At 59.2% G+C, this 22,606-nt stretch overlaps 2 protein-coding genes and 1 long non-coding RNA gene across 25 annotated transcripts; 2 read left to right on the top strand and 1 right to left on the bottom strand.

Annotated features, from left to right (window-relative positions):
* Positions 1–1,037: 1,037 nt before the first annotated feature.
* On the top strand, positions 1,038–17,281 carry MMP25 (matrix metallopeptidase 25). 5 transcript variants are annotated; one of them, XR_007134983.1, is made up of 13 exons: positions 1,039–2,747; positions 3,154–3,286; positions 4,984–5,119; positions 5,193–5,485; positions 10,466–10,642; positions 10,722–10,806; positions 10,969–11,051; positions 11,359–11,511; positions 11,586–11,843; positions 11,970–13,236; positions 15,262–15,413; positions 15,851–16,029; positions 17,255–17,281. XR_007134983.1 is itself a non-coding variant. In XM_047780750.1 (11 exons), the coding sequence occupies exons 1-10, from the start codon at positions 2,640–2,642 to the stop codon at positions 15,279–15,281; spliced, it is 1,446 nt and encodes a 481-aa protein (XP_047636706.1). In that variant the 5' UTR covers positions 1,038–2,639; the 3' UTR covers positions 15,282–15,304; positions 15,839–16,029. The 5 variants fall into 5 exon arrangements, 2 of the variants coding, with proteins under 2 accessions (XP_047636706.1, XP_047636705.1); XR_007134984.1 differs by lacking the exons at positions 11,970–13,236; positions 17,255–17,281 and having other exon boundaries at positions 1,038–2,747; positions 15,839–16,029; XM_047780750.1 differs by lacking the exons at positions 11,970–13,236; positions 17,255–17,281 and having other exon boundaries at positions 1,038–2,747; positions 15,262–15,304; positions 15,839–16,029.
* On the bottom strand, positions 8,145–10,539 carry LOC125127561 (uncharacterized). The gene is made up of 3 exons (XR_007134985.1): positions 10,483–10,539; positions 9,937–10,222; positions 8,145–9,498 (listed from the first exon to the last, which is right to left on the bottom strand). It is a non-coding gene; the product is annotated as an uncharacterized LOC125127561 (long non-coding RNA).
* On the top strand, positions 17,160–22,308 carry IL32 (interleukin 32). 19 transcript variants are annotated; one of them, XM_047780754.1, is made up of 7 exons: positions 17,160–17,295; positions 18,649–18,687; positions 18,829–19,011; positions 19,333–19,464; positions 20,644–20,673; positions 20,792–21,067; positions 21,305–22,308. In XM_047780754.1, the coding sequence occupies exons 1-7, from the start codon at positions 17,281–17,283 to the stop codon at positions 21,617–21,619; spliced, it is 990 nt and encodes a 329-aa protein (XP_047636710.1). In that variant the 5' UTR covers positions 17,160–17,280; the 3' UTR covers positions 21,620–22,308. The 19 variants fall into 19 exon arrangements, with proteins under 19 accessions (XP_047636710.1, XP_047636727.1, XP_047636709.1 ...); XM_047780771.1 differs by lacking the exon at positions 17,160–17,295 and adding an exon at positions 17,771–18,425 and having other exon boundaries at positions 20,792–21,063; positions 21,305–21,523; XM_047780753.1 differs by lacking the exon at positions 17,160–17,295 and adding an exon at positions 17,775–18,425 and having other exon boundaries at positions 20,647–20,673.
* Positions 22,309–22,606: the final 298 nt, after the last annotated feature.

The raw sequence follows: 22,606 nt of genomic DNA, 5'->3' as shown, positions 1-22,606 counted from the left end.
CGTGAGCGCCCCCTAGCGATGACTGCTGGGACTTTGAACTAGAGCGTTTCCAGGTTCATTCGCTCGTTACCAGCAGTCAGGTGAAGCTCCCCCGAGGACTGAAGGGCGTAAAGTGATCTTAAAACCTGAAATACCCATGGTGTCTAGGGTGATGTCAGGGAATGACTCTACTGGGGATGGCTGAGCCCAGCGGAGTTCCATAATCAAATGGGAATGGTTTTTAGAGGACGGTGCTGCCTGGGAGATCCTCATGACCAGCACCGAGCCTCTCTCTGAGCCCTGCGTGAGCAGCTGCTGGATTCCACCACTTGGGCAGTAAGCGCCCTAGAAACAGCTCTTAACTGGCCAAGAAAGGGCTGCTCGATTTGTAGACAGCAGTTCAAAGGTGAGTGGAAGGCCACCACTCTGATGGAAGAGGGTAAAACGGATCAGTCTGGTGGGCTGAACTGCATGCTCTTTTCTTAGCCGTGATGGAAGGATTGATGGCTGGTGTCTCAGAGGACAGCCTGCTACGGGGAAAGACAAAAAAACACACGTCTGGTGTCAGAAATGTCCAGTGGTTGGAGTTCCCTGGTGGCTCAGAGGGTCAAGGACCCCAGCACTGTCACTGCTGTGGTTCTGATTACTGCTGTGGCTGCGGGTTCAATCCCTGCCTGGCCCATGGGACTTCCCATGGGGGGAGGGGGTGTAACCAAAAAAAAAAAAAAAGAAAAAAGAAAAAAATGATGAGTGTGGTCGTGGTGTGAAAGTAAAGGAAAAACAGGAGTTCCCCTCGTGGCTCAGTGGTTAATGAATCCGACTAGGAACCATGAGGCGGCAGGTTCAATCCCTGGTCTGCTCAGTGGGTTAAGGATCCGGCATTGCCATGAGCTGTGGTGTAGGTCGCAGACACGGCTTGGATCTGGTGTTGCTGTGGCTGTGGTGTAGGCCGGCAGCTACAGCTCGGATTAGACCCCTTGCCTGGGAACTTCCATATGCCGCGGGAGCAGCCCTAGAAAAGACAAAAAGCCAAAAAAAAAAAAAAAGGAAAGGAAAAACACCAGGAGGAGGAGTGGACATTTTTATTGCAAACGGGATTCTTAGGGACGGAACTGTGTTCCTAAATCCCTTTGTTGACGCGCTGGCCTCCAGCGCCTCGGAAGTGGCTGTATTTGGAGACGGGGCCTTTCAAGAAGTGGTCCAGGTAAAATGAGGCCCTTAGTGCGGGCCCTAAAAAGGCAGTCGTAAAAGGGCACAGAGGAAAGCCCACGCGAGGACACAGGGACAAAACAGCCACCTGCGCGGCGAGGAGCGAGGCCTTGAAAAGGCTCCTTGATCTTGGACTTGCCGCCTCCAGAGCTGTGAGGAGGAAGTGCCTTTCTGTTGCTCACGTCCCCGGTCGGTCCGTGGGAGTTTGTTGTGGCGGCGCCAGCAAACTAGCACAGGATCTCCGTGGTTTAGTTTGAGTCTCTAGCTTGCTCATCCTGCTCACTGTTTGTTTTGCTTGAAACACACAGGGGGTCCCGTCGCTGCCCCCCGCCCCTCACCAGGAAGTCCACCCCCATCTTCCTCCTCCTCCTCCAGCTGCCGGGCCTCCCAGCCCCGGGCTCCCCCCGGGGTGTGAGGGGCGGCTCTGCGCGTCTCCGAGTCTCTGCCTCCCGGATCTCGTGCCGCTCCCCCGCCCTGCCCTCCTGGCGGCGGGTAGGCGCCCCTGCTTCGGCGAGGACGTCAGTGGGTTTTAAGTGCCTAGTACCTGCCGAGAGGGGGCGCGGTCCCGGAGAAGCCTCCGGGCCTGGGATCTAGAGAAGCCAGGACCACCGTGCAGGAGGCAGAGACCGCGCTGCCCGAGAGGTGGGGGGAATGAGTTCGGGGACCACAGGGAGCCACCCTCGCGCACACGCGGGGGAGATGCGCGAGAGAAGCGCCCCAGCCTCCCGCCGTCCAGAAACCCCTCCGCGCTTCGCCGGCCGCGCGGCCTGGGGTCTCCGCGCAGGGCGGCTGGGGGAAGGGGAGGACCCGTTGCAGCTCCTCCCCCGGACCCGGCCGCCGGGATCCGCGAAAAGCAGAAGCAAGCGGCGATCCCGGGAGTCCCGCCGGGATGTAGGAAGAGAAACTTGCAGCCGTAACCCGGAGCCGTGCCCCGCGTTCTCTCAAGCTCTCGGAAGAGAGTCCCTGGGTTCGGGCAGGGAACCGAGCCACCTCCCGGCCCGCCCCGTCTCACTGGATGACCGAAGATCGGGCCCTTCCCCATCCCCAACCCCACCCCCCGCTGCCCCGTGGCTGCTTCGCTGGGTGCACCTGCCCCGCCCAGCCCCGCCCCACCCGGTCTGCTGGTCCGGGGCAGGGAAGGGGCTGCCGGCGAGGACCGGACGGGTCCGCGCCCCCGAAAGGCCGCCGCCGGCGCCGCCGGGGCCCTGGAACGCGCACCTCCTCCCCCTTCCCGCGCCTTCTCAAGTCTCCCGGGCCTCCGCTGGACGCCCCGGGTCCCCCGCACCGTGCCTTCCAGGGCCTCGGACTCCCGCGCGACCCCGCATCCTCTTGTCCACTCCTTCGTACCCCGCACCGGGTTCCCTGAGCCTCTCCGGGCCTCCCCTCGATCCCCAGGACGGTGCGGGTCGGGTCTCCTCAAGCCCCTCCGGCTGCCCAGGCAGGAGCTCGCCATGCTCCGGCTCCAGGCGCTGCTGCTCCCGCTGCTGCTGCTGCTGCCGCCGCCGCCGCCGGCCGCGCGAGCCCGGGAGCCCTCGGCGCAGGACGTGAGCCTGGGCGTGGTGAGTCCCGGGGTCTGTGGGCTCCTGGGATCTGCAGGGGGGCTCGGGAGAGGGAAGCTGGGGCCTGAACTCCTGGGTTCAGAGGAGGCTGGGGGGCAGTTTTAGAGATCCAGAGCGAACAGGGATGGGGACCGTGAGCCCTGATTCTTGGATCCGTCCGGAGGTTTGGCACCCAAGTTTGGAGATCTGGAAAGGGGCAGGAGTGGGGAGGCAGGGACTCTTGGGTCCAAATGAAGAACGGCAAACTCAGGCCTGGAGGGCCTTGACCTTCAGATGGGGAACTAGCAGGGCTGGAGACCCTGGGTTTTCCATGCCTGGTGAGAGGTGGGGCTTCCAGGCCGGTGGTGGGAAGGGAGTCCCATCTCTCTGACCCTCCTCACTTCCTCTGTTCCCTCCCGGGGTCTAGGACTGGCTCACCCGCTATGGGTACCTGCCGCCTCCTCACCCTGCCCAGGCCCAGCTGCAGAGCCCCGCAAAGCTGAGGACGGCGATCAAGGTCATGCAGAGGTTTGCGGGACTGCCTGAGACAGGCCTCCTGGGTATGTGGCCCCCAATCCCCCCCCCCAGCCCTGCCTCTACAACCCAGCCTGACCATAATTTCCTGCACTTTCTAAACCTCCAAATGTATCCCTAGTGCTAGGAAAATGCTGACCTCAGGCCCCCACTCAGAAGGTTTGAAGACATTCCTTTTTCAATAAATCCTTATTAGGAATCTCTTCTTTGTGAAATGGCATATGCAAGGGCGTTTCAGGCTCCAGCGGTGTAGTGGTGAGCGAGGTCGGTGGGGTCCTTGCTCTCATGGAGCGAACATTCTAGAGACACACACAGATCAAGAATAGAAATATGCAGACTGACCTCATATAGTGGTATTTTGAAGCAAATGAAATGCTAATGCCACTCAATTAGCTGGTCTGGCTAGGGCTGGCCCCTGAAAGATGTCCCATGAGTTGGGAGGAGCTCATATAACTTGAAGAATTCGTAGGACCCAGAGAGGAGAAACCAGACATAGGGAGATGGGGGAGAAGAGCATCCCAGGCAAGTGCAAAGGCCCTGTGGTAGACATAGGCTTGCGTGCCTGTAACGAGAGGAGGACTGAAGAGCTAAGCAAGAGCCTGATCAGAGGGCCTTAAAAGGTATTTGGGTCTGATTTCAAGTGCGATAAGAAACCCAGAGAGGGTGTGAAGGAGGGCAGCAATGAGATCTGACTTGCAATTTTTAGCTTCCTCTGCTTGCTGGTGGGGAATGGAGGGTCGGGAGCCCAGAGACCAGGAAGGAGGCGGGTAGCGTCCAGGTGAGGATGTGATGAGAAGCAGCTGAATCCAGGGTGTATATTTGGAGGTGAAGCTGAGGGGCTCGTCCACTGCGTTAAGTGAGAGGAAGAGAGAAATGGAGGCTCCTGGAGGCCAGGCAGGGCCCTTTCTTCCTGTCCACCACCTCAGCCAGGGAGGTGACATGTGACCTTCATTTAAAGACCAGACATGGGTGGGGGGGAGTGGATCCCAGGAGCTCTGACCTGGGAGGGGCCTGCCACAGGGACTGGACCCCCGGCTGGTCTGGGGGCTTGGAGCTTCATCCAGATGTGATGGGGACTCAGGAGCTAGGGTGAGGGGTCCATGGACAACCCCCCAGGGGGTTCCAGCCTCAAAGAGAGGTCTTCTCCCAGCATCCCCAGGGTTCCTCTGCCAGGGCTCAGGGAAGCAGGACATCCAAATCTTGGCCTGTGACCCTGAGCAGCTTCTAGAGGGAGCCGGTCTGTCCAAGGCCAGGTGCAGAGAGGGTGATACCAACCATAAGGACAGAAGCCTGGCCTGGTCTGAGCTGGCTTCCAGAACCCAACCGCTGGAGTTCCCATCATGGCCCAGCAGAAAGGAATCTGAGTAGGAACCATGAGGTGGCGGGTTCGATCCCTGACCTCGCTCAGTGGGTTAAGGAGCCAGCGTTGCCGTGAGCTGGGGTGTAGGTGGCAGAAGCGGCTCGGATCCTGTGTTGCTGTGGCTGTGGTGGAGGCCAGCAGCTGTAGCTCCGATTCGACCCCTAGCCTGGGAACCTCCATATGCCGTGGGTGCGGCCCTAAAAAAAAAGACGAAAAACCCCCCCAAACAGAATCCAACTGCCTGTGTTTGAATCCAAGCTGTGGGGTCTTGGGCAAGTTTTTGAAGCTCTCAGAGGTCTCCCCCCTGCAGAAAGGTCGCTGGTCCCTCCTGCTGACTCGCCTCTGCCACACCCTCTCCCACAGACCCCCTGACAGTGGCCACCATGCATAAGCCCCGTTGCTCCCTGCCTGACGTGCTGGGGGTGGCGGGGCTGGTCAGGCGGCGGCGCCGGTATGCGCTGAGCGGGAGCGTGTGGAAGAAGCGAACCCTGACGTGGAGGTAGGTCCTGGCGCCCTCTCCCGCCCCAGGCCAGCCTGCTGGACCCCCATCACTGCCCGCTCCTCTCCCCCAGGGTGCTCTCCTTCCCGCGGGGCTCAGCGCTGAGCCCAGACACAGTGCGGAGCCTCCTGCACCACGCCCTGGCCGCCTGGGGCCTCGAGTCGGGCCTCACATTCCTGGAGGTGGGTTCTGAGAGCCCGGCGGAGCCTGACATCATCGTTGACTTCGTCCGGGCCTACCACCAGGACAGCTACCCCTTCGATGGGCAGGGTGGCACCCTGGCCCACGCCTTCTTCCCTGGAGAGCACCCCATCTCTGGGGACACTCACTTCGACGATGAGGAGACCTGGACTTTTGGGGCTCAAGGTATAACCCCCTAATGTCCCCTCTTCGGAGAGGTCCTCTCCCCAGATCTGTCTGCCCTGAAGAAGTCAGTTTAGGAGCTCCCACTGAGGCTCTGCAGAAACGAATCTGACTAGCATCCTTGAGGACACAGGTTCAAATCCTGGCCTCACTTCGTGGGTTAAGGATCTGGCATTGCCGTGAGCTATGGTGGAGGTCTCAGAGGTGGCTCGGATCTGGCGTCTCTGTGGCTGTGGTGTCGGCCGGTGGCTACAGCTCTGATTTGACCCCTGGCCTGGGAACCTCCATATGCCACAGGTGCAGCCCTAAAATGACAAAAAAAAAAGGGGGGGGGGGAATTCAGTTTAAATTGCACTCATTGGTGGTAGGATCAGTTGGCTTTCTCCAGAGAAAGAGAACCAGTGTGTCTGGGGGGGGTGGTGTAAAGTGGCTTATTTTAAGGAACTGGCTCACAGGATTGCAGAGGCTTCCAAGCCCCAAATCTGGAGCGCTGGCCTGCAGGCTGGAAATTCAGGGGAGACTTGACGGCGTGATTTTGAGTCTGAGATCTGTAGAGCAAGGCAGGATTTCTATGTTGTGGTATTGAGGCAGCATTTCTTCTTCGCCAGGAAACCTCAGTTTTTGTTCAACTGATTAGATGAGGCCCACCACAGTATGGAGGGTAATGTGCTCTACTTACCGGCAACTGAATATAGATGTTAATCACATCTGCAAAAAAACCTCCTTAACAACATCTAGACTGGTGTTTGATGAAGCAATGCGGCACCATAGTCTGGCCAAGTTGACACAGAGAATTGCCCACGACAGAGCCTGTCAGGAGCTCAGCTCCAAGCTGGAGCTGAGGACTTAAAGGGGCCAAAAAAAAAAAAGCCCCACAGCTCTGCCAGCAACTGAGTCAGATGAATAACTGGGAGCTCCCTGGTGGCTCAGTGGGTTAAGGATCCAGCATTATCACTGTTGTGGCGAGGATTCCATCCCTGGCCCAGAACTTCCGCATGCTGTGGGTTTGGGCAAAAAAAAAAAAAAAAAGAAGAAGAAGAAGGAAAACTGGCAATTGCCACACACAGTGACACAACTACAAAGAATCATAGCAGAGGAAGTCCTCGAGCCTAGGGGTGCTGAAAGGAAGGCTGACCCAAAGCTCTTGACTGACAGGGACTTCCTGGAAGCAGTGACTTTATTGGCTCCACACGTATACACTGCGTGCCCATCAGTGCCCAAGGTCCACTCTCCCGGAGGTGGGGACACATAGAAAGCACAAGCCCGTGAGCTAGCTGAGCCCAGGGGAGTCAGGGGTGGGCTGTTAGGAGTTCCCATGGTGGCTTAGCAGTAATGAACCTAGTTATCCTTGAGAATACGGGTTTGATCCCTGGCCCTGCTCAGTGGGTTAAGGATCTGGCATTGCCATGAGCTGTGGTGTAGATTGCAGATATGGCTTGGTTCTGGCATTGCTGTGGCTGTGACACAGGTGGGTGTAGTTCAACCCCTTGCCTGGGAACCTCCATATGCCGTGGGTGGGGCCCTAAAAAGACCCTAAAAACAAAATGGTCTTGGGAGAGGGAGGATAGAGGTTGGAGGGTAGGTCTCATATCATGAGGGCCCTTGGAGAGCAGAGGGAGGGGTCTGGACAACAGGATTCTGAGGCAACGGGAGCCTGGAAGCTTCTGCATTCTAGAAATACCACTGGCTGCCATGGAGGTGGGGGGGCGAGACCGCGACAGGGAGGCAGGAAGCTGCCTGAGAAGGGTCCAGGTGAGAGATGGGGGCGGTATGGGCAGCTCGGAGGGAAGTCTCATCAGGATGGGCAAAGATTGGCATCTGACTAGATTCTGGGGCAGAGGAGCAGTGGGGCATGGGTACTGGGCAGGTTTCCGACCCGGGCCCTTGGAGGACGATGTCCCTTTGTGCTGGTGGGGAGTGGGGTGGGGGAGCCACCAGCTCGGAGGGAAGGCAGGGGCGGGTCCAGCAGTGGCATGTTAGGGGTCCAGGATCTTGCTCTAGAATTGGGATTCCTCCTACGGAGGGCAGCTTCTCCAGAAGTGGAGCTTGAGAGGGAAATTCTTGTGCAGTGGTTTCTCAGGGCACATTCTCAGGGGAAAGGGAAGCGGGAGAGCACTGGGGGAAGAAGCTGAGCGAGGATGTGGTCTCGGCTGGAGAGGAGCCTGACCCCACCGGGAACTCTAGAGCATAAATAGTGCCACGGGGTCGGTTCTGCCCGAAGGCAAGGGGCCCAGCTCTTCCAGAAGCCCCTGATGCATCAGCCCTTGGCTGCCAGCCACTGGGAGGCTGGGAGGGGAGGGGGCAGCAGGAGGGTGGTGCGCCGGCTCAGTAGAGGATTTGGGTGAGGTGCAGATACGTGCATCCGCATTAGGGAGCATGTGGAGTGCGGCATTTAAGGACTCGAATTGGAGTTCTCATCGTGGCTCAGTGGTTAACGAATCCGACTAGAAACCATGAGGTTGAGGGCTCGATCCCTGGCCTTGCTCAGTGGGTTAAGGATCTGGTGTTGCTGTGAGCTGTGGTGTAGGTAGCAGACGCGGCTTGGATCCCTCGTTGCTGTGGCTCTGGTGTAGGCTACTGGCTACAGCTCCGATTCAACCCCTAGCCTGGGAACCTCCATATGCCACTGGAGCAGCCCCAGAAAAGGCAAAAAGACCAAAAAAAAAAAAATAGGACTTGAGTTGCAGAACTCGAGCCAGGGTTCCTCCACCTGCTACATGTAGATGTGCCTGGACCTCCAGGTGCTCAGTTTCCTCATCTGAGAAATGGGGCTAAGAAGAGTCCTTTGCAGATTAAATGAGTAATTCATCCACAGCTTTCAGCACAGAGCCTAGGGGCAGATTTGAGGGTCGTAGCACCTGGGGATTGGAAAGGTTCCAGAAGAATGTAAGTGTGCAGATGGCGGACAGAGCTGTGGCGTGGCCAGCTGTTAAGGTGAGGACAGCAGGAATGAAAGGAAATGGAGAAAAAGCCAAAAGGCGAGCAAGAACAAGAGCGGAGGAGGAAGCGGGCCGCAGTGAACATCAGTCCAGTAAGTCACTTATGCCTCGATTTGGTCATCTGGGGACAAAATGGCCCACAGGCTTGGTGGGTGGGGGAGGAACCCAGACCACAGCGGCGTGAGAGGAGCTGAGAAACAGCAGGAGACTGAGCATAGCCCACTGGCCGGAGACCTTGCTGGGGAGGGAGCGGGGTGCGGCTGGGGGGGCAGACAGGTTGAGGGGGGTCTTAGGATGAAGGCGTCTTGAGCACTCTGGGCAGTGGATGAGCCAATGGAAAGAAAAGGGTGGGGGCTGCCTGGACGCAGAAGTGGATGGACACACAGGATGCAGCCATCCGCGTGGATGGACAGATGGACGAATAGATCCTTGCATGCATGAATGCGAGGACATCCTTGGAGGAGGTGAGTGAGGCAAGGACCGCAGGGCAGGGGCGAGAGGCGGAGGTAAGCATGGTGATGAAGCGCTGGGCCTTTGTGCTCAGGAAGTTGCAGGTTACATCAACAGCGTGTCTTGATGAAATCGGAAATACATTTATCAGCATTTGCCATTGCGGAGCTGGGGACTGGGGCTGGGGTGAGGTAGTGGCTTGAGGGGCTGTGAGTCTGGAATGGGGGCTGAATGAGAGCACACAGTAGTGGCCTGCGTGGCCAAGGATGAGAGGAGGGGCCGAGGACCCTCAGAGACGGACACCCAGAATCTCAGGCGCTGGATCTGCCGCGCAGTGGTGTCATTTCCCCAACTGGTAGCGTGAGAAGGGTGCAAGGAAGGGGCGGGGCCAAAGGCAGCCAGGCGGGGAAGTGGGGGGGAGATATGAAAAAGCTCTACCTGATGAAGGCACCAGACATCCTCCAGTTTCTTAGAAAAAGCGCTCAGAGCAACGGGGAAACCCACAGTACTTACGAGGTTGACCCCGATATCTGAGATCCCTGCCGGAAGGCAGGACCGCGCAGCCAGGTCCAAGCTCCGTCCCAGCTATGCCGTTAACTTGACCTCTTGGTGCCTCAGTCTCCCCATCTGTGTGATGCAGAGGGCGGCAAATGTGTGTGGCAAAGAAATGATGACAAACATTTGCTGCTCTGCTTCTGACTCATTTCATTCTTAGATTCCCATCTATTTTTTCTTTTTTTGGTCTTTTTAGGGCCACACCCATGGCCTATGGAGGTTCCCAGGCTAGGGGTTGAATGGGAGCTGGAGCTGCCGGCCTCCACCTCAGCCACAGCCACGTGGGATCCGAGCTGAGTCTGCAGCCTACACCACAGCTCACGGCAACATCGGATCCTTGGCGAGGCCAGGGATTGAGCCTGTGTCCTCTTGGATGCTAGTCAGATTCATTTCTGTGGAGCCGCAACAGGAACTCCTACATTCTCATTTAGCGGCTTTTAGGGGCTGAGAGAAATTTGCTCTTCAGTTCACCAGGTTATTTCTGATAAACGCCCTTTTGACATTGCTCACTCTAGAGATTTCCATAAAGCACATCAACCAACATCCCAGGAAATCCGTGCCTCCCCGGGGGCTGCTGGCCTCTCTTGCTGCCTCTATCCCTTCTCGGCCTCTCACTGGCCCATGAATTGTTGAGGAGCTGGTGTTCGGCCAGCAGCTTAAAGTGTGAAGCGGCTTGGTCCTGGCGCCTGGGCTGGGTCCCCAAGGAAGAGGCTTCCGTGGTCAGAGAGGCTGGGCTGGGCGCAGGTGCCAGCGGGCTGTGGTTGCAGAGTGCCTGCTGGAGCTTCTGAGATGAAGGCTGCAGGGGGGACAGACTGGAGCTGTGAGGAGAGGGTACTCCAAGGGCTGGGGCTCCCTGAAGAGAACGACACACACCCCAAGGCTCCCCCAGAATGCTTCCTGGGGGAGAGGCTGTGTGAGTGTGAAGCTGCTTCTTCTCTGTCCACACGGTCACCTCTGACTCGTTCCCTCCCCTGATCCGCGGCTCCTTCCAGCCTGGCACCCCACCCCAGCATCCAGCCCGTTCTCCCTCCCTCCCCAGACGGCGAAGGGACGGACCTGTTTGCAGTGGCTGTTCACGAGTTTGGCCATGCCCTCGGCCTGGGCCACTCCTCGGCACCCGGCTCCATCATGAGGCCCTTTTACCAGGGCCCGGTCGGCAACCCCTCCGAGTACCGCCTGTCCCAGGACGACCGTGAAGGCCTGCAGCAGCTCTACGGTACAGGGAGTGGGGGTGCCTGCTCGGGGGCTCCGCAGCAGGTCAGGGGACTCACATCCCACCAACGCTCTCTCCACAGGGAAAGCACCCCAGACCCCGTATGACAAGCCCACAAGGAAACCCCTGGCTTCTCCACCCCCGCCCCCTGCCCTGCCCCCTGACAGGTGAGTCCCCTCCAGCTGTGTGGTCCTGGGCCAGCTCCCCAACCTCAGTGTCGGCGGGGAGAAGGGCATGGTAAGAGCCCCTGCCTTGCAGGGCGTCGACAGGGTTGAGTAAAGGGAGGAGGAGCCCCCGCCTTCTCTGCTCACCCCTCTTTTCCTCCCCAGCCCCTCGCAACCCGTTCCTGACCGCTGCGAAGGCAATTTTGACGCCATCGCCAACATCCGCGGAGAAACTTTCTTCTTCAAAGGTGAATGACTTCGGGTCTCCCTGACCCCATAAAGCAGGCTTCCTACTCGCTCAGGGTGACCACCCCGCCCCGCGGGGCTGTGGGAGCCCCAGGGATGCGGGACTTTAAGGGCTAAAAAGGGGAACGTCTTGGACCAGCTGGTCGCCCTAGAGCCACCGGACCCTTGACATCCACATGGACCTGCGCACCCAGAGGTGGAAGGGGAGACGTAGCCCCGTGTCCCACACGCAGACTGGGGGTGAGGACGAGGGCGAGAGGACCTCCTGCCTCTTCCCATGCCCTCCCGCCCACCCGTTCTGCCCCGCAGGCCCCTGGTTCTGGCGCCTGCAGCCCTCGGGCCAGCTGGTGTCCCCCCGGCCCGCCCGACTCCACCGCTTCTGGGAGGGGCTGCCCGCCCAGGTGCAGGTCATCCAGGCCGCCTACGCCCGTCACCCGGACGGCCGGATCCTCCTCTTTAGCGGTGAGCGGGTGCCCGGGTGGGGGCGCTGGGGCCTGGCGCGAGCCGCGCAGCTCACCGGGTCGCGCTCCCCGCAGGCCCGCAGTTCTGGGTGTTCCAGGACCGGCGGCTAGAGGGCGCCCCGCGGTCGCTCACCGAGCTGGGGCTGCCCCCGCGAGAGCAGGTGGACGCCGTGTTCTCCTGGCCGCTCAACGGGAAGACCTACCTGGTCCGGGGCCAGCGCTACTGGCGCTACGACGAGGCGGCGGCGAGCCCCGACCCCGGCTACCCGCGCGACCTGAGCCTCTGGGAGGGGGCGCCGCACGCCCCCGACGATGTCACCGTCAGCAACACAGGTGCGAGCGCGGGCGCGCGGGGCCGGGTCGGTCGGGGCTGCGGGGAGCGGGGGCGAGAGGTGGCGCGCGGGCAGGGGGCCGGCAGGCCTGGACCCGCCCCCGGCAGCGTCTGCTCCCTCCCCGCAGGCGACACCTACTTCTTCAAGGGCGCCCACTACTGGCGCTTCCCCAAGGGCAGCGTCAAGGCGGAGCCGGACTCGCCGCAGCCCATGGGTCCCAAGTGGCTGGACTGCCCCGCCCCCAGCCCCGGGCCCCGCGCCCCCAGGCCCCCCAAAGCCACCCTTCAGCCTGGGGCCTGCGATTGTCAGTGCGAGATCAATCAGGGGCCGGGGCGGCTGTCCGCGCCCCTCCTGCTTCCCCTTCTCCCCCTGCTGGTGGGGGGCACCGCCTTAGGCTGACTGGGGACCCGTCGCTGCGCGGGAGGGGCGGGATCGCCCCCGCGGGCCCTGGCGGCCTGCGGCTGTGGGAACCTCGGGCCCTGGGGGAGAACTCCACCAGACAGAGCTGGGTGCAGGCATGGCGCTAAGGCCCGAGGCACCCGAGGGTGTTGACCAAGGGCTGGCCCTTGGACTGAATGCTCCGTGTGAGCCGGCTTCTTCCCTGTCCTCAGGTTCCCAACCTGGACTCTGTCCCGGCTGGGATGCCGCAGAACTCCTTTTCCGGGAATACCCAGCCCTGCCCAGAGCTCAGCCCTCTGACTCCCTGTAGCCCTCCCTAGTCCTGCCTGGCAGCAGCAGCTGTTCCGGGGTGTTTGGGTCTTTCCAGCACAGGCCTGATCTGGAAGCTGAACCCCAGCCCCGCAATCCACCCGCTGTTCTGACCTATCACGCTCCTGCTGAGGCCACGTTGGTGGGGACCCCAGACCCCGCCCTGAGCCCGCCCCTGAGCACCAGTGTCCCAGGTCCTAGGTGACACCAGTGGCCACGTGGATGATACGCCCCCACCCTGCCCCCAAGGACCTCCTTTCTTTCTGGTCACCACCCTGGTCCAGAGCTGCCCGAATCCCACAGGACACCCTCCTGTCCCTAACATACTGGTCCCCGCCTGCACACCTGAGCCCTGGCCGCCTCCCTCCTAAACTCCCTGGCTCCAGGGTCACTGCCTGCTCAGCAGTCCTGGCTGCAGAGTGGGTGGAAGCCGGGCCACCTCACTGCCCCCTACTGCCCCCGGAATTCCGTGTCTTCAGCTCAGCTTTTGGACTTTTCCACATCAGAATGCGCCAGGGACCTTGAGAGTGAAGACCCCTTGGCCTCAGCCTGAATCCTCCCTCTGGGGATGGGAGCAGGAATCTGCCTTTGAAGCCCTGGAGGTGGTGGCCCTGACTGGCCAGGTTGCTGGCTCCGTGACTCCTTGTCCTGGCGATTCTGTGTCTCTGCCATGTTCGCTGTCCCAGGTACCACCTTCACGTTCTCTATGAGCCAAGCTGATGGCCTTGATAGAGAGCGGTCCCCCCATGGGTGGAGTCACGTATCGGCCACTTCTTGGGTTGCCACCCAACCTCAGCCGAGACGAGTGGGGACGTGTCCCACCTTGGTCACGGGCAGCATGACCAGTAGGAGGGCGACAGCCAGGGGTCTTCACCCAGCTGGGACCTGAGATTTCTAAGCCACCAGAAAGCCATCAGGGCCTCTGCCAGGGTCCTTTCCAAGTATGAGGAGGAGGAAAGTTGTATTTTGAAGGCTTGTCTGGAGTTCCCGGGTGGCTCAGTGGATTAGGCATCCATAACTGTCACTGCTGTGGTGCTGGTTGCCTCCCTGCCGTGGTTTGGGCCAAAAAAATTTCAACTCAAATAAAAATAAAGACTTATGTAACCCAGCAGGAGAACAATGAAAATGATGGAAGAGAAAGCCCTTTGTTTCTTCTGAGCGCTCATGAACTTGGGGTCACATTTGGTGGCAGGAACTTGACAGAGCTGAATCCCTCTGTTTTTGCAGAAGAGGTTGGCTCCAGCTTCGACGGGCACCAGCTGGGGCAGGAGGGGAATGAGAGGGAAGAGGAACCCAAGAGCTGGGTGGAGGGAACCCGGAGTGGGGGCATCCTGCGTGACATTTGACATTTGACATTCCAGGGCCTCAAGGGAAACGTCTGCTTCTCCCTTCTATAAGACTTTATTAAGTCGGCTACTCAAAATGTCACAGCAAGTTCAATGACACTATTATTATTGTTGTTGTTGTTGTTGTCTTTTTAGGGCCACACCTGCAGCATATGGAGGTTCCCAGGCTAGGGTCAAAGTGGAGCTACAGCCGCTGGCCTACACCACAGCCACAGCCACACGGGATCCGAGAAGCGTCTGCAGCCTACAGCACAGCTCACGGCAACACAGGATCCTTAACCCACACAGCAAGGCCAGGGATCGAACCCGCAACCTCATGGTTCCCAGTGGGGTTTGTTAACCACTGAGCCATGAAGGGAACGCCTACATTCTTTTTTCAATAAGTACATTCTCATGATCAAAATGTGAAGCTTTTGGTGTTTCAAAATATACTATCAAAAAAGTGAAAAGAGAGATTCCTTGGTGGCTCAGTGTGTTAGGGAACTGCCATGATCATTGCTGTGATGCAGGTTCGATCCCTGACCCGGAAACGTATGCATACCTTGGCCAGCCAAATAATAATAATAAGTGAAATAAAATCTTTAAAAGTGAAATGATACAAAATGAGACAAATGTTTACAAATGATATATCTAATAAGACACTCCTTGACAAAATATACAGCCTCCTTTTAGAACTTAATAAAAAGACAAGTAAACCAATTGAAAAATAGGGAAAGGGAGTTCCCGTCGTGGCTCAGTGGTTAAGGAATCCGACTAGGAACCATGAGGTTGTGGGTTCGATCTCTGGCCTCGCTCAGTGGGTTAAGGATCTGGCATTGCTGTGAGCTGTGGTGTAGGTTGCAGATGTGGCTCGGATTCCCCGTTGCCATGAGCTGTGGTGTAGGCTGGCAGCTGTAGCTCCGATTAGACCCCTAGCCTGGTAACCTCCATATGCCATGGGTGCAGCCCTAAAAAGCAAAAAAAAAAAAAAAATTCCAAAAAACAAACAAACAGAAAAACATAGTTCCCATGTGACTGAGCCAGTCCACTCCTAGGTGGCATTCAAGAGAAAAAAAAAAAAGCCAGCCCCACAGAACTGTGTACATGTATGTTAATATCAGCATTATTTATTAGAGCCAGAAGGGGGATGGATTTCCCAGTGCCTCAGTGGGTTAAGGATCTGAGGTTGCTACTGCTGGGGCACTGGTTTGGTCCCTGGCCCCAGAAATTCTGCATGCCTTGGGCAAAACCAAAGAAAAAAGAATCGTGGGAAAAAACAAATGTCCATCAGCAGATGAATGGATAAATAAAATGCGCCCCATCCGTGGCATGGGACGTCGTGCAGCCATAACAGAAGGAATGAAGGCCTTGTACACGGATCCACAGGTACCCGGACACACTGCTGAGAGCAAGACGCCAGATGCACAAGGTCAGATACTGTGTGATCCATTTATATGAAACGTCCAGGATAGACAAATTGGGCAGTTCCCACTGTGGCGCAGCAGAAACGAATCTGACTAGCATCCGTGAGGACACAGGTTCGATCCCTGGCCTCACTCAGTGGGTTGAGTATCCAGCATTGCTGTGAGCTGCTGGCCACTGCAGTTCCAGTTTGACCCCTAGCCTGGGAACCTCCACATGCTACACCTAAAAAAGCAAAAAAGAAAAAGAAAAAGAAAATGGTTTCGTTTGCAAGGCAACTCAAAATGGTGTGTTTCACCTCCTGATGGTGGCCCTCGTGAGACAGACCTGGAAAGCCGGGTGCCACGTGTCGGGGGGCCAGACTTCCCTAGATGAATCCTGGAAAGTGGACTGGCAGCTGAGATAGGAGCAGCTCACTCCCTGCCCTCCCACCTGGGCCTCCTGGGTGTGGAAAGGGGACTTCAGACCCTAAGTGGGCTCCTGAGGGGGAGGGGACACTGGCGGGGGTGGGGTGGGGGGAGGTCGCGTGACCCCAAGTCAGGCTTTCTCCCAGGAAGCGGGTCTCGGAAGCCTGTCCCTCTGGGGCCCACGCTGGTGGCACCTAAGGAGCTGGTTCCTGTGAGAGGACTTCGTGGTTGAATTGTGTTCCCTGGATTCAGAGGCCGAAGCCTAACCCCCAGGACGTCCAAATGCGACCTGATCTGGGGAGAGGGTCTCTACAGAGGCAATCAGGTTAAGATGGGTCCTTACGGTGGGTCTGCCCCCGCAGCGCTGGTGTCCTCAAAACACGGGGCGTTCAGAGCAGGTTTGATGTCTAGGGAGCCGGCCCTGTAGACAGGGAGGTGGCGTCTCCAAGCCTCGGGGAAGCCTGGACCACGTCCTTCCCTCGCCCTCTTGAAGGAACCAAACCTGCCCCACAGGGACTGCCCCTTCCAGGCTCCACGTGGGAGGGGAAATCTGCTCCGGGCACTGGTCTGTGGCGCTCGGCTGCCCTGGGAGCCCAGGGAAGGGGCAGGGCCGGGGCTGAGCTGAGCTGGGAGGGGAGGCGGGCCAGGCTGTGTGGAACAAACCCTGGGGGGCTGTGGGGCCCAGGACGGGTTGGGACAGCAGGGCCCTGGTGGCCAGCAAGGCTTCCTTCAGCCCCACCCAAGGCCACTTCCTGTGCCCTAGCCGCAGGGCCCATGTGGCGGTGACACTGCAGGGTGCTATGTGACCCTCATAGCACGGGCCCTGCTTGGGGGGTAGGGGGCGTCACTGCAGGGGCCTTGAAGGTCTTGCCAGGTCCCGAGGGAGGAGCAGCTCCAGAACCTTCTCTGACTTTGGAGGTGGGGTGCCCTGGGTCAAGGGCCCTGGTCCCCATCCCCCTGCTCCTTGAGCCCACGTGGATGACTTCCTTGTCCAGAGCGCCTCAGACTGCTCACCTGGCTGTCCCAGCTTGGCTTTTCCCTCTGCCCCCCCCCCCCACCCCCCGGAGCCTCAGAGGGGCCTGTCCCAGGTCAGTGTGGAGGCCCAGGGCCGGGGACCATGAGTGGACGGGACTCAGCCTCGCTGTCCTGGGGCCTCAGACCTCAGACGCCTCGAGGTTCTGTCTTGCGTCCCCCCATCCCCCCGCTCCCCCTGCATTTCCCACACTAACCCACAGGCCCAGCCCTGCATCCTGCCCAAGAGCGGCTCCACCCCTACCCCCACCCTTCCCTTTCCCTCACAAACACGAACGCCCTGCATCCCCACCCTGGGGTCGCTCCCCCTCCCCCGCCCCCCCCACCCCGCTCTTCAGTCGCTGCTCTCTGGGGCCAGCAGAAGCCTCTGCGGAGCTCTGGCTGCAGGATCTCAAGCTGCTGGGTCAGGGGAGGCCGCGGGGGCGGGGGGAAGCTCAGCAGCCAGAGGACCTGCGGGGGGTGAGGGGGGGAGGCTGCTTCTCTGAAGGGCTGTTCCTCACCCCTGTTCCTCCCGGCAGGTGACAGCTGGGGACCCTGAGCCATCATGCGCGTTGCCAAGGTGAGTGAGAGCAGGTGAGGTGGGCGCAGTCCCATCGCCCCTGTGTCCCTGCTCTGTCCGGGCCCTGCCCCCACCCCTGCGGAAGGTCCCCCTGTGCCTGGTCTGGCCCATCATCCCTGGGCTTCAGGGGGCACTGAGGGGGAGCAGGGGGTTGGAGGTCTGGGATGCAGGCAGTCAGGGGGCCCTTCTCAGTGAGCCGGGTCCACGTCCTGCTGTCACTATCCTGAAATTCTGAAGAATGGTGACAAAGGGCCCCACAGGGTTGCCTCTGGCTCTGAGCCCTTCAGGGAGCAGCCCTGGTGGTGCTGCCCAGATTGCTGTCTGGGAGGTCACTCTGGGAGCAGCTCTGTGTGTGTGTGTGTAGGAGTGTATGTGCTTTTGTGTGTGACTGCATGTGTGAGTGTGTGCTACTATGTGTGTGTGTATTGCGTGTGCTTTTGTGCGAGTGTGTGCTTTTGTCTGTGTGACTGCTTGTGCATGTGAGTGTGTGATTGTGTGGCTCTGTGCGTGTGTGTTTCTGTGCCTTCAGGCGTGCATGTGGGTGCAGCAGCGTGAGGAGCAGAGGGTTGGGGGTCAGGGGTGCTGGACTAGCAGTCAGCTTGCACATGCCTGGGGCAGCTGGAAGTGGGGGGCGGCATGGAGGAGGAGGCAGCCACCCAAGCGGACCCTTCCTGCACCAGGGAACCTGGGCGGTGCTTTCCTGGAACCTGAAAACGTGCCCCCAGGGGCCTGGCTCAGCCCGGAAGCCTGCCACGCTTCAGTGACTGTTCCTCCAAGCTCCCCCCACACCAGTGCCCACCTGGGGTGTGAGGGGGACCAGATGCTCCAGGGCAGGCGCTCTGGGCCATGGGACAAAGGGACCGGGGAATGGTCACTGCGGGATGACCCAGGGCTGAGCGGCCAGGCCCGGTCAGGAGGGCAACTTGGTCAGCTGATGGTTCCCACGGGCTGTCATGGTTTTAGCCCTGTTGCATGTGGCACTGGGCTGACAAGACAGGACCGCAGTGACTCAGTGTGAGGACAGGTGCCCTGAACCCGCTGTGAGTGACCCGAAGACAGCATCTCTGGCACCAGAGGGGCCTAAGGCGAAGCCTTCTGGGGCGTCCATGGAGCCCTGCCCGCCTCCCTGGGTGAGACCTGGCTGGGGGAGGCCCTGGCTGAGGAGCACCGTCCCTGGCACCGCCTCGGAGAGGAAAGGACAGTGCCTGTTTCTCTCCTGGCAGCTGTCAGCGACCCCTCAGAGGGTTAGGGGTGCGTGTGTGTAGGAGTGTGTGTGCCTTGGTGTGTGTGTGTGTAACAGGTCTGGGTGGTTGACAAGGCACATAAGCCTGAGTGTCACTGTTGCCTCCGCAGATATCGCGACGTGGTTTTGCTCAAATGCGGGTCAGGATGGTAAGAAGCTCTTTGCCCCGTGCGGTTGGGGGGCCAGGGAGGCCTGGCTTCTGCTGGGTGAAGCTGAGAAAGTTCTGGCCCGCCTGGGACCCAGGAGGGAGAGGGACCAGGCCTCTTTGTCCCAACCCTGTCTCTTCACAGCACCAGTGTGTGGACACCTTCCTGCAGAATCTCTCTGAGGACAACATGCAGGCGGCTGGGCGTCACCCACGCCTGTCCCCTCCTGGCTCGGGCAGGGCAGGGAGGTTTGCCGGTTTGGGGATGAAGGAGGTGCCCGCTCAGTGCCCCCTCCTCACACAGACAACTGTCACACCTGTGTGCCAGGTGAGTGCACAGGTGAGGGATGCTGAGGGAGCTGTCCCAGACACAGGACGCACGGAGGGCAGGGCAGGAATGCCAGTGGGCCAGACTCCAACCTGGGGGCGACAGGACGCAGAGGAGACCAGGCTGGGGCTTGGGGATAAGGTGGGAAGTGGAGCCGGTCGGGGTTTTGAATCAGGTCATGTTTTCCCAGCAGGTCTAGGAGTCAGGCCTGGGAGAGCTGGGGGTGACTTCGGGCCTTGTGGCTCCCCCACATCTGGTGCCCAGGGTGAGGTTCAGCCAGCTCCCTTTGGCCTTAGCTGGATGTGTCGGGTCGGGGTGCAGGGCAGAGTGGGGGCCGCAGAGCTCAGTGACGGGGCAGAAGAGCAGCCTCCACGCTCCTCTCTCCAGGACGGACTCAGTGAGGACCTGTTTGGAGCTTTCGAAGCTCAGCTGGAGAACGACGACGACGACTCGGTGAGTTTGAGCTGCTGTCTCAGCCCCTTGTCCCCCGCACACTCTCTCTCACTGTCGGTGCTGCCATGTGTGGACAGGGCTCCCCTGAGCAGAGATGCGGTGATGGCCCCAGAGACCTTGGGAGGTGCAGCTTTGCTGGCACTGGGCTGTGCACACATGTGGGGAGAACAAGTGTGTGTGTGTGTGTGTGTGAAGTGTGCACCATGTCTGGGGAACTGGCTGGGTCACCGAAGCTTAAGTGTCACTGGAGTTCTTGTTGTGGCTCAATAATAACAAACCCAACTAGGACCCATGAGGACGTGGGTTCGATCCCTGGCCTCAATCAGTGGCTTAAGGATCTGGGGTTGCCATGAGCTGAAGTGGAGGTCTCAGACACAGCTCGGATCTGGGGTTGCTGTGGCTGTGGTGTAGGCCGGCACTTGCAGCTCCAGTTGGAGCCCTAGCCTGGGAACCTCCACCCATATGCCCTAGGTGTGGCCCTAAGAAGATTTTTAAAAAGTGGAGTTCCCGTCATGGCGCAGTGGAAATGAATCCAACTAGGAACCGTGAGGTTGCGGGTTTGCTCCCTGGCCTTGCTCAGTGGGTTAAGAATCCCACGCTGCTGTGAGCTGTGGTGTAGGTTTCAGATGTGGCTCAGATATAGCCACCGTGTTACTGTGGCTGTGGTGTAGGCTGGCAGTTACACCACAGGGAAAAAAAAAGGCTTTGGTGTCACTGCTTTTTTTTTTTTTTGTCTTTTTGTCTTTTTAGGGCCGCACCTGCAGCATATAAAGGTTCCCAGGCTAGGGGTCGAATCGGAGCTACAGCCTTGGGCCTACACCACAGGCAAGGCAACGCCAGGTCCTTAACCCACTGAGCAAGGCCAGGAATCAAACCCGCGTCCTCATGGATGTAACCGCAGAGCCACAACGAGAACTCCTTGTGTCACTGTTATCTGCACACACGGTCCCATGTAACCTGGATGCTCCGAGGACCAAAATATGAAGCAGCGCCTCCCCGTGTATTGGGTTGCAGGGCGGGGGGGTCTTGTCAAGAGAGGCCCGGGTTCTGCTGGGTGAAGCTGAGTGAGTTCTGGTTCACCTGGGACCCAGGAGGGACGGGACCAGGCCTCTCTGTCTCTTGGGAATCAGACTGAAGGGGAGAGAGGATGGGGCTTTTTAACCACGTCCTGTTTCCCAGCAGGTGGAGTTAACCCTGATGAATCTGGAGGTGAGTCTGGGCCTCGCTCCTTCCCCAAAGGTTGGCGCCCAGGGTTAGCATCAGCCAGGGTATTGGGTCTGGGCTCCTGGCGCCCTTTGGCCTCACCTGGACCCCTGGGGGGCCACAGAGCTCAGTGACAGGAGAGCAGCCTCCACGCTCCTCTCCCCAGGACGGACTCAGTGAGGAGCTGCTTGGAGCTTTCGATGTTCAGCTGGAGGACGACGACTCAGTGAGTTTGAGCTGCCGTCTCAGCCCCTTGTCCCTGCCCCCCCTTCCCCATTGTGTTGGTGCTGCCACGTGTAGACAGAGCTCCCCTGCGTCCTGGAGCCCTGCCCTCAATTCCATGACACCGCACCCAGGCGGGCCTGCTGCTGGGCTCAGATGTCAGGCAGGCGAAAGGCAGGTATACCCCACCTTCGTGGTTTATGACTCGGAGGGGAACTGAGCGGCCAGGCCCAGCCCCTGGGAAAAGTCCTGGGGTCTGTGGGGCTGTTGGCAGGAAAGCAGCCCATGTCCAAGGTGGGGCATGAGAGGGGGGTGTCTGCCACCAGGACTCCCCCAAAGGCAGGGCCTCAGCCAAGGTCAGGACTGGGGCTGCCTCTCCCCAGGCCGGTCCCTGAACCACCCCCCATCCCTGCAGGTATCCAGTCCTCTGCTCAACGAAGTCCGGCAGGGAGTCCGTTCTAGAGTCCGAAGGCCTCCTGGCCACAACCAGCCACATGATGTGCTAGCGGTCCGGGAGCCCAGGCAGAGCACTTTCAGACGCATCCTTGAGCTGTTTGAGGAAATGCTGCAGCGCCTGCAGCAGAGGTGGAGGGATGCCCTGGCTTGGGTGCAGGAAAGGGCTGCTGCCTGCTTCCGGGGCTTGTGCAGGGCCCTTGAAGCTTTCTGGAGCCTGGTGCAGAGTTTTTGCTCCTCCATGGGGCACGCCTTCAGGAGTGTCATCCAGGTCTAAGGTGCTCCAGGTGAAATAAGAATTTCTAAAGCACAACCTCCCCCCTCCTTGGCTAAAAAGGCAGCTGTAAGCCTTTCCAGCTGTGCTCGCCTCATACCACCCTTCTTGTAATAATGTAGCAGCTGGGTGCCCTCTGCCCAAGCCAGCAGCCCTGCTAATGGTGTACCCAGCATTTCTTATCTGTTCCGCTTCTGTCACCTAGCTTGCTCAGACAGGGAGGAAGGAATACTGTGCTCGGGGAAGGGGGAAGGTCCGGGATGCTTACCTGGAAAGATCAAGACCTTGACGTGTGTAAAAGCTGCCGAGAACAAAGACCTGGTGCTCAGACTCTGGAGGTGGCTCCTCCGAGCCTGCACCGGTGCTGAATAAAGCTTGCTTTTCCATATCTCTGAGTGCCGTTTGTCTCCTTCCACTGCCAAGGTTTTTGCGGTTTCCGCAACACAAGGGGCCCGGGAAGCAGCTTGGCGTCTCCTACAAGGCCTCAGGTGTCCTGCTTCTCAGATGGAAGCTTCTGAAGGGACCTTTTTCTGCTCCTCCCCCTCGACCCAGCCTCATGGCTCCCCTTCCCTCCTCTCGCTCCAGGACTCTGCCAGCCCGCCCTTCTGTCCTACCCAGCTTCCTGCTCCAGCTGGGACCCGCCTGTCGCTCTAGAGCTAATATCCTAATAAAAGTTGTTTGAGGAGTTCCCACTGTGGCTCAGTGGTTAACAAATCCCACTAGTGACCATGAGGTTTCAGGTCCAATCCCTGGCTTTGCTCAGTGGGTTAAGGATCCGGCATTGCTGTGAGCTGTGATGTAGGTCGCAGATGCGGCTTGGATCCCATGTTGCTGTGACTGTGGTGTAGGCTGGTGGCTACAGGCCCAAGTGGACCCCTAGCCTGGGAACCTCCCTATGCCTTGGGTGTGGCCCTAGAAGAGGCAAAAAAAAAAAAGTAGTTTGAAACCAGCAGGTGCCTGTGGGATTGGGAGGCAGAGGGCCCGGTGCTT

The sequence above is a fragment of the Phacochoerus africanus genome, chromosome 5 (assembly GCF_016906955.1).
Source record: "Phacochoerus africanus isolate WHEZ1 chromosome 5, ROS_Pafr_v1, whole genome shotgun sequence".
In the NCBI taxonomy this organism is placed as follows: Eukaryota; Metazoa; Chordata; class Mammalia; order Artiodactyla; family Suidae; genus Phacochoerus; species Phacochoerus africanus.
This window is presented reverse-complemented; position numbering and strand designations above follow the sequence as displayed.

Excerpts from the sequence above, each read along its gene's own strand:
- MMP25 (XM_047780749.1), top strand. The coding sequence starts at position 2,640 with ATGCTCCGGCTCCAGGCGCTGCTGCTCCCGCTGCTGCTGCTGCTGCCG. Across the intron at positions 5,486-10,465 it reads CTGGACTTTTGGGGCTCAAG|ACGGCGAAGGGACGGACCTG; the intron begins GTATAACCCCCT and ends CTCCCTCCCCAG. Across the intron at positions 10,807-10,968 it reads CCTGCCCTGCCCCCTGACAG|CCCCTCGCAACCCGTTCCTG; the intron begins GTGAGTCCCCTC and ends TTTCCTCCCCAG.
- IL32 (XM_047780751.1), top strand. The coding sequence starts at position 18,402 with ATGGAGCCCTGCCCGCCTCCCTGG. Across the intron at positions 19,465-20,643 it reads AGAACGACGACGACGACTCG|CAGGTGGAGTTAACCCTGAT; the intron begins GTGAGTTTGAGC and ends CCTGTTTCCCAG. Across the intron at positions 21,068-21,304 it reads GTCAGGCAGGCGAAAGGCAG|GTATCCAGTCCTCTGCTCAA; the intron begins GTATACCCCACC and ends CCATCCCTGCAG.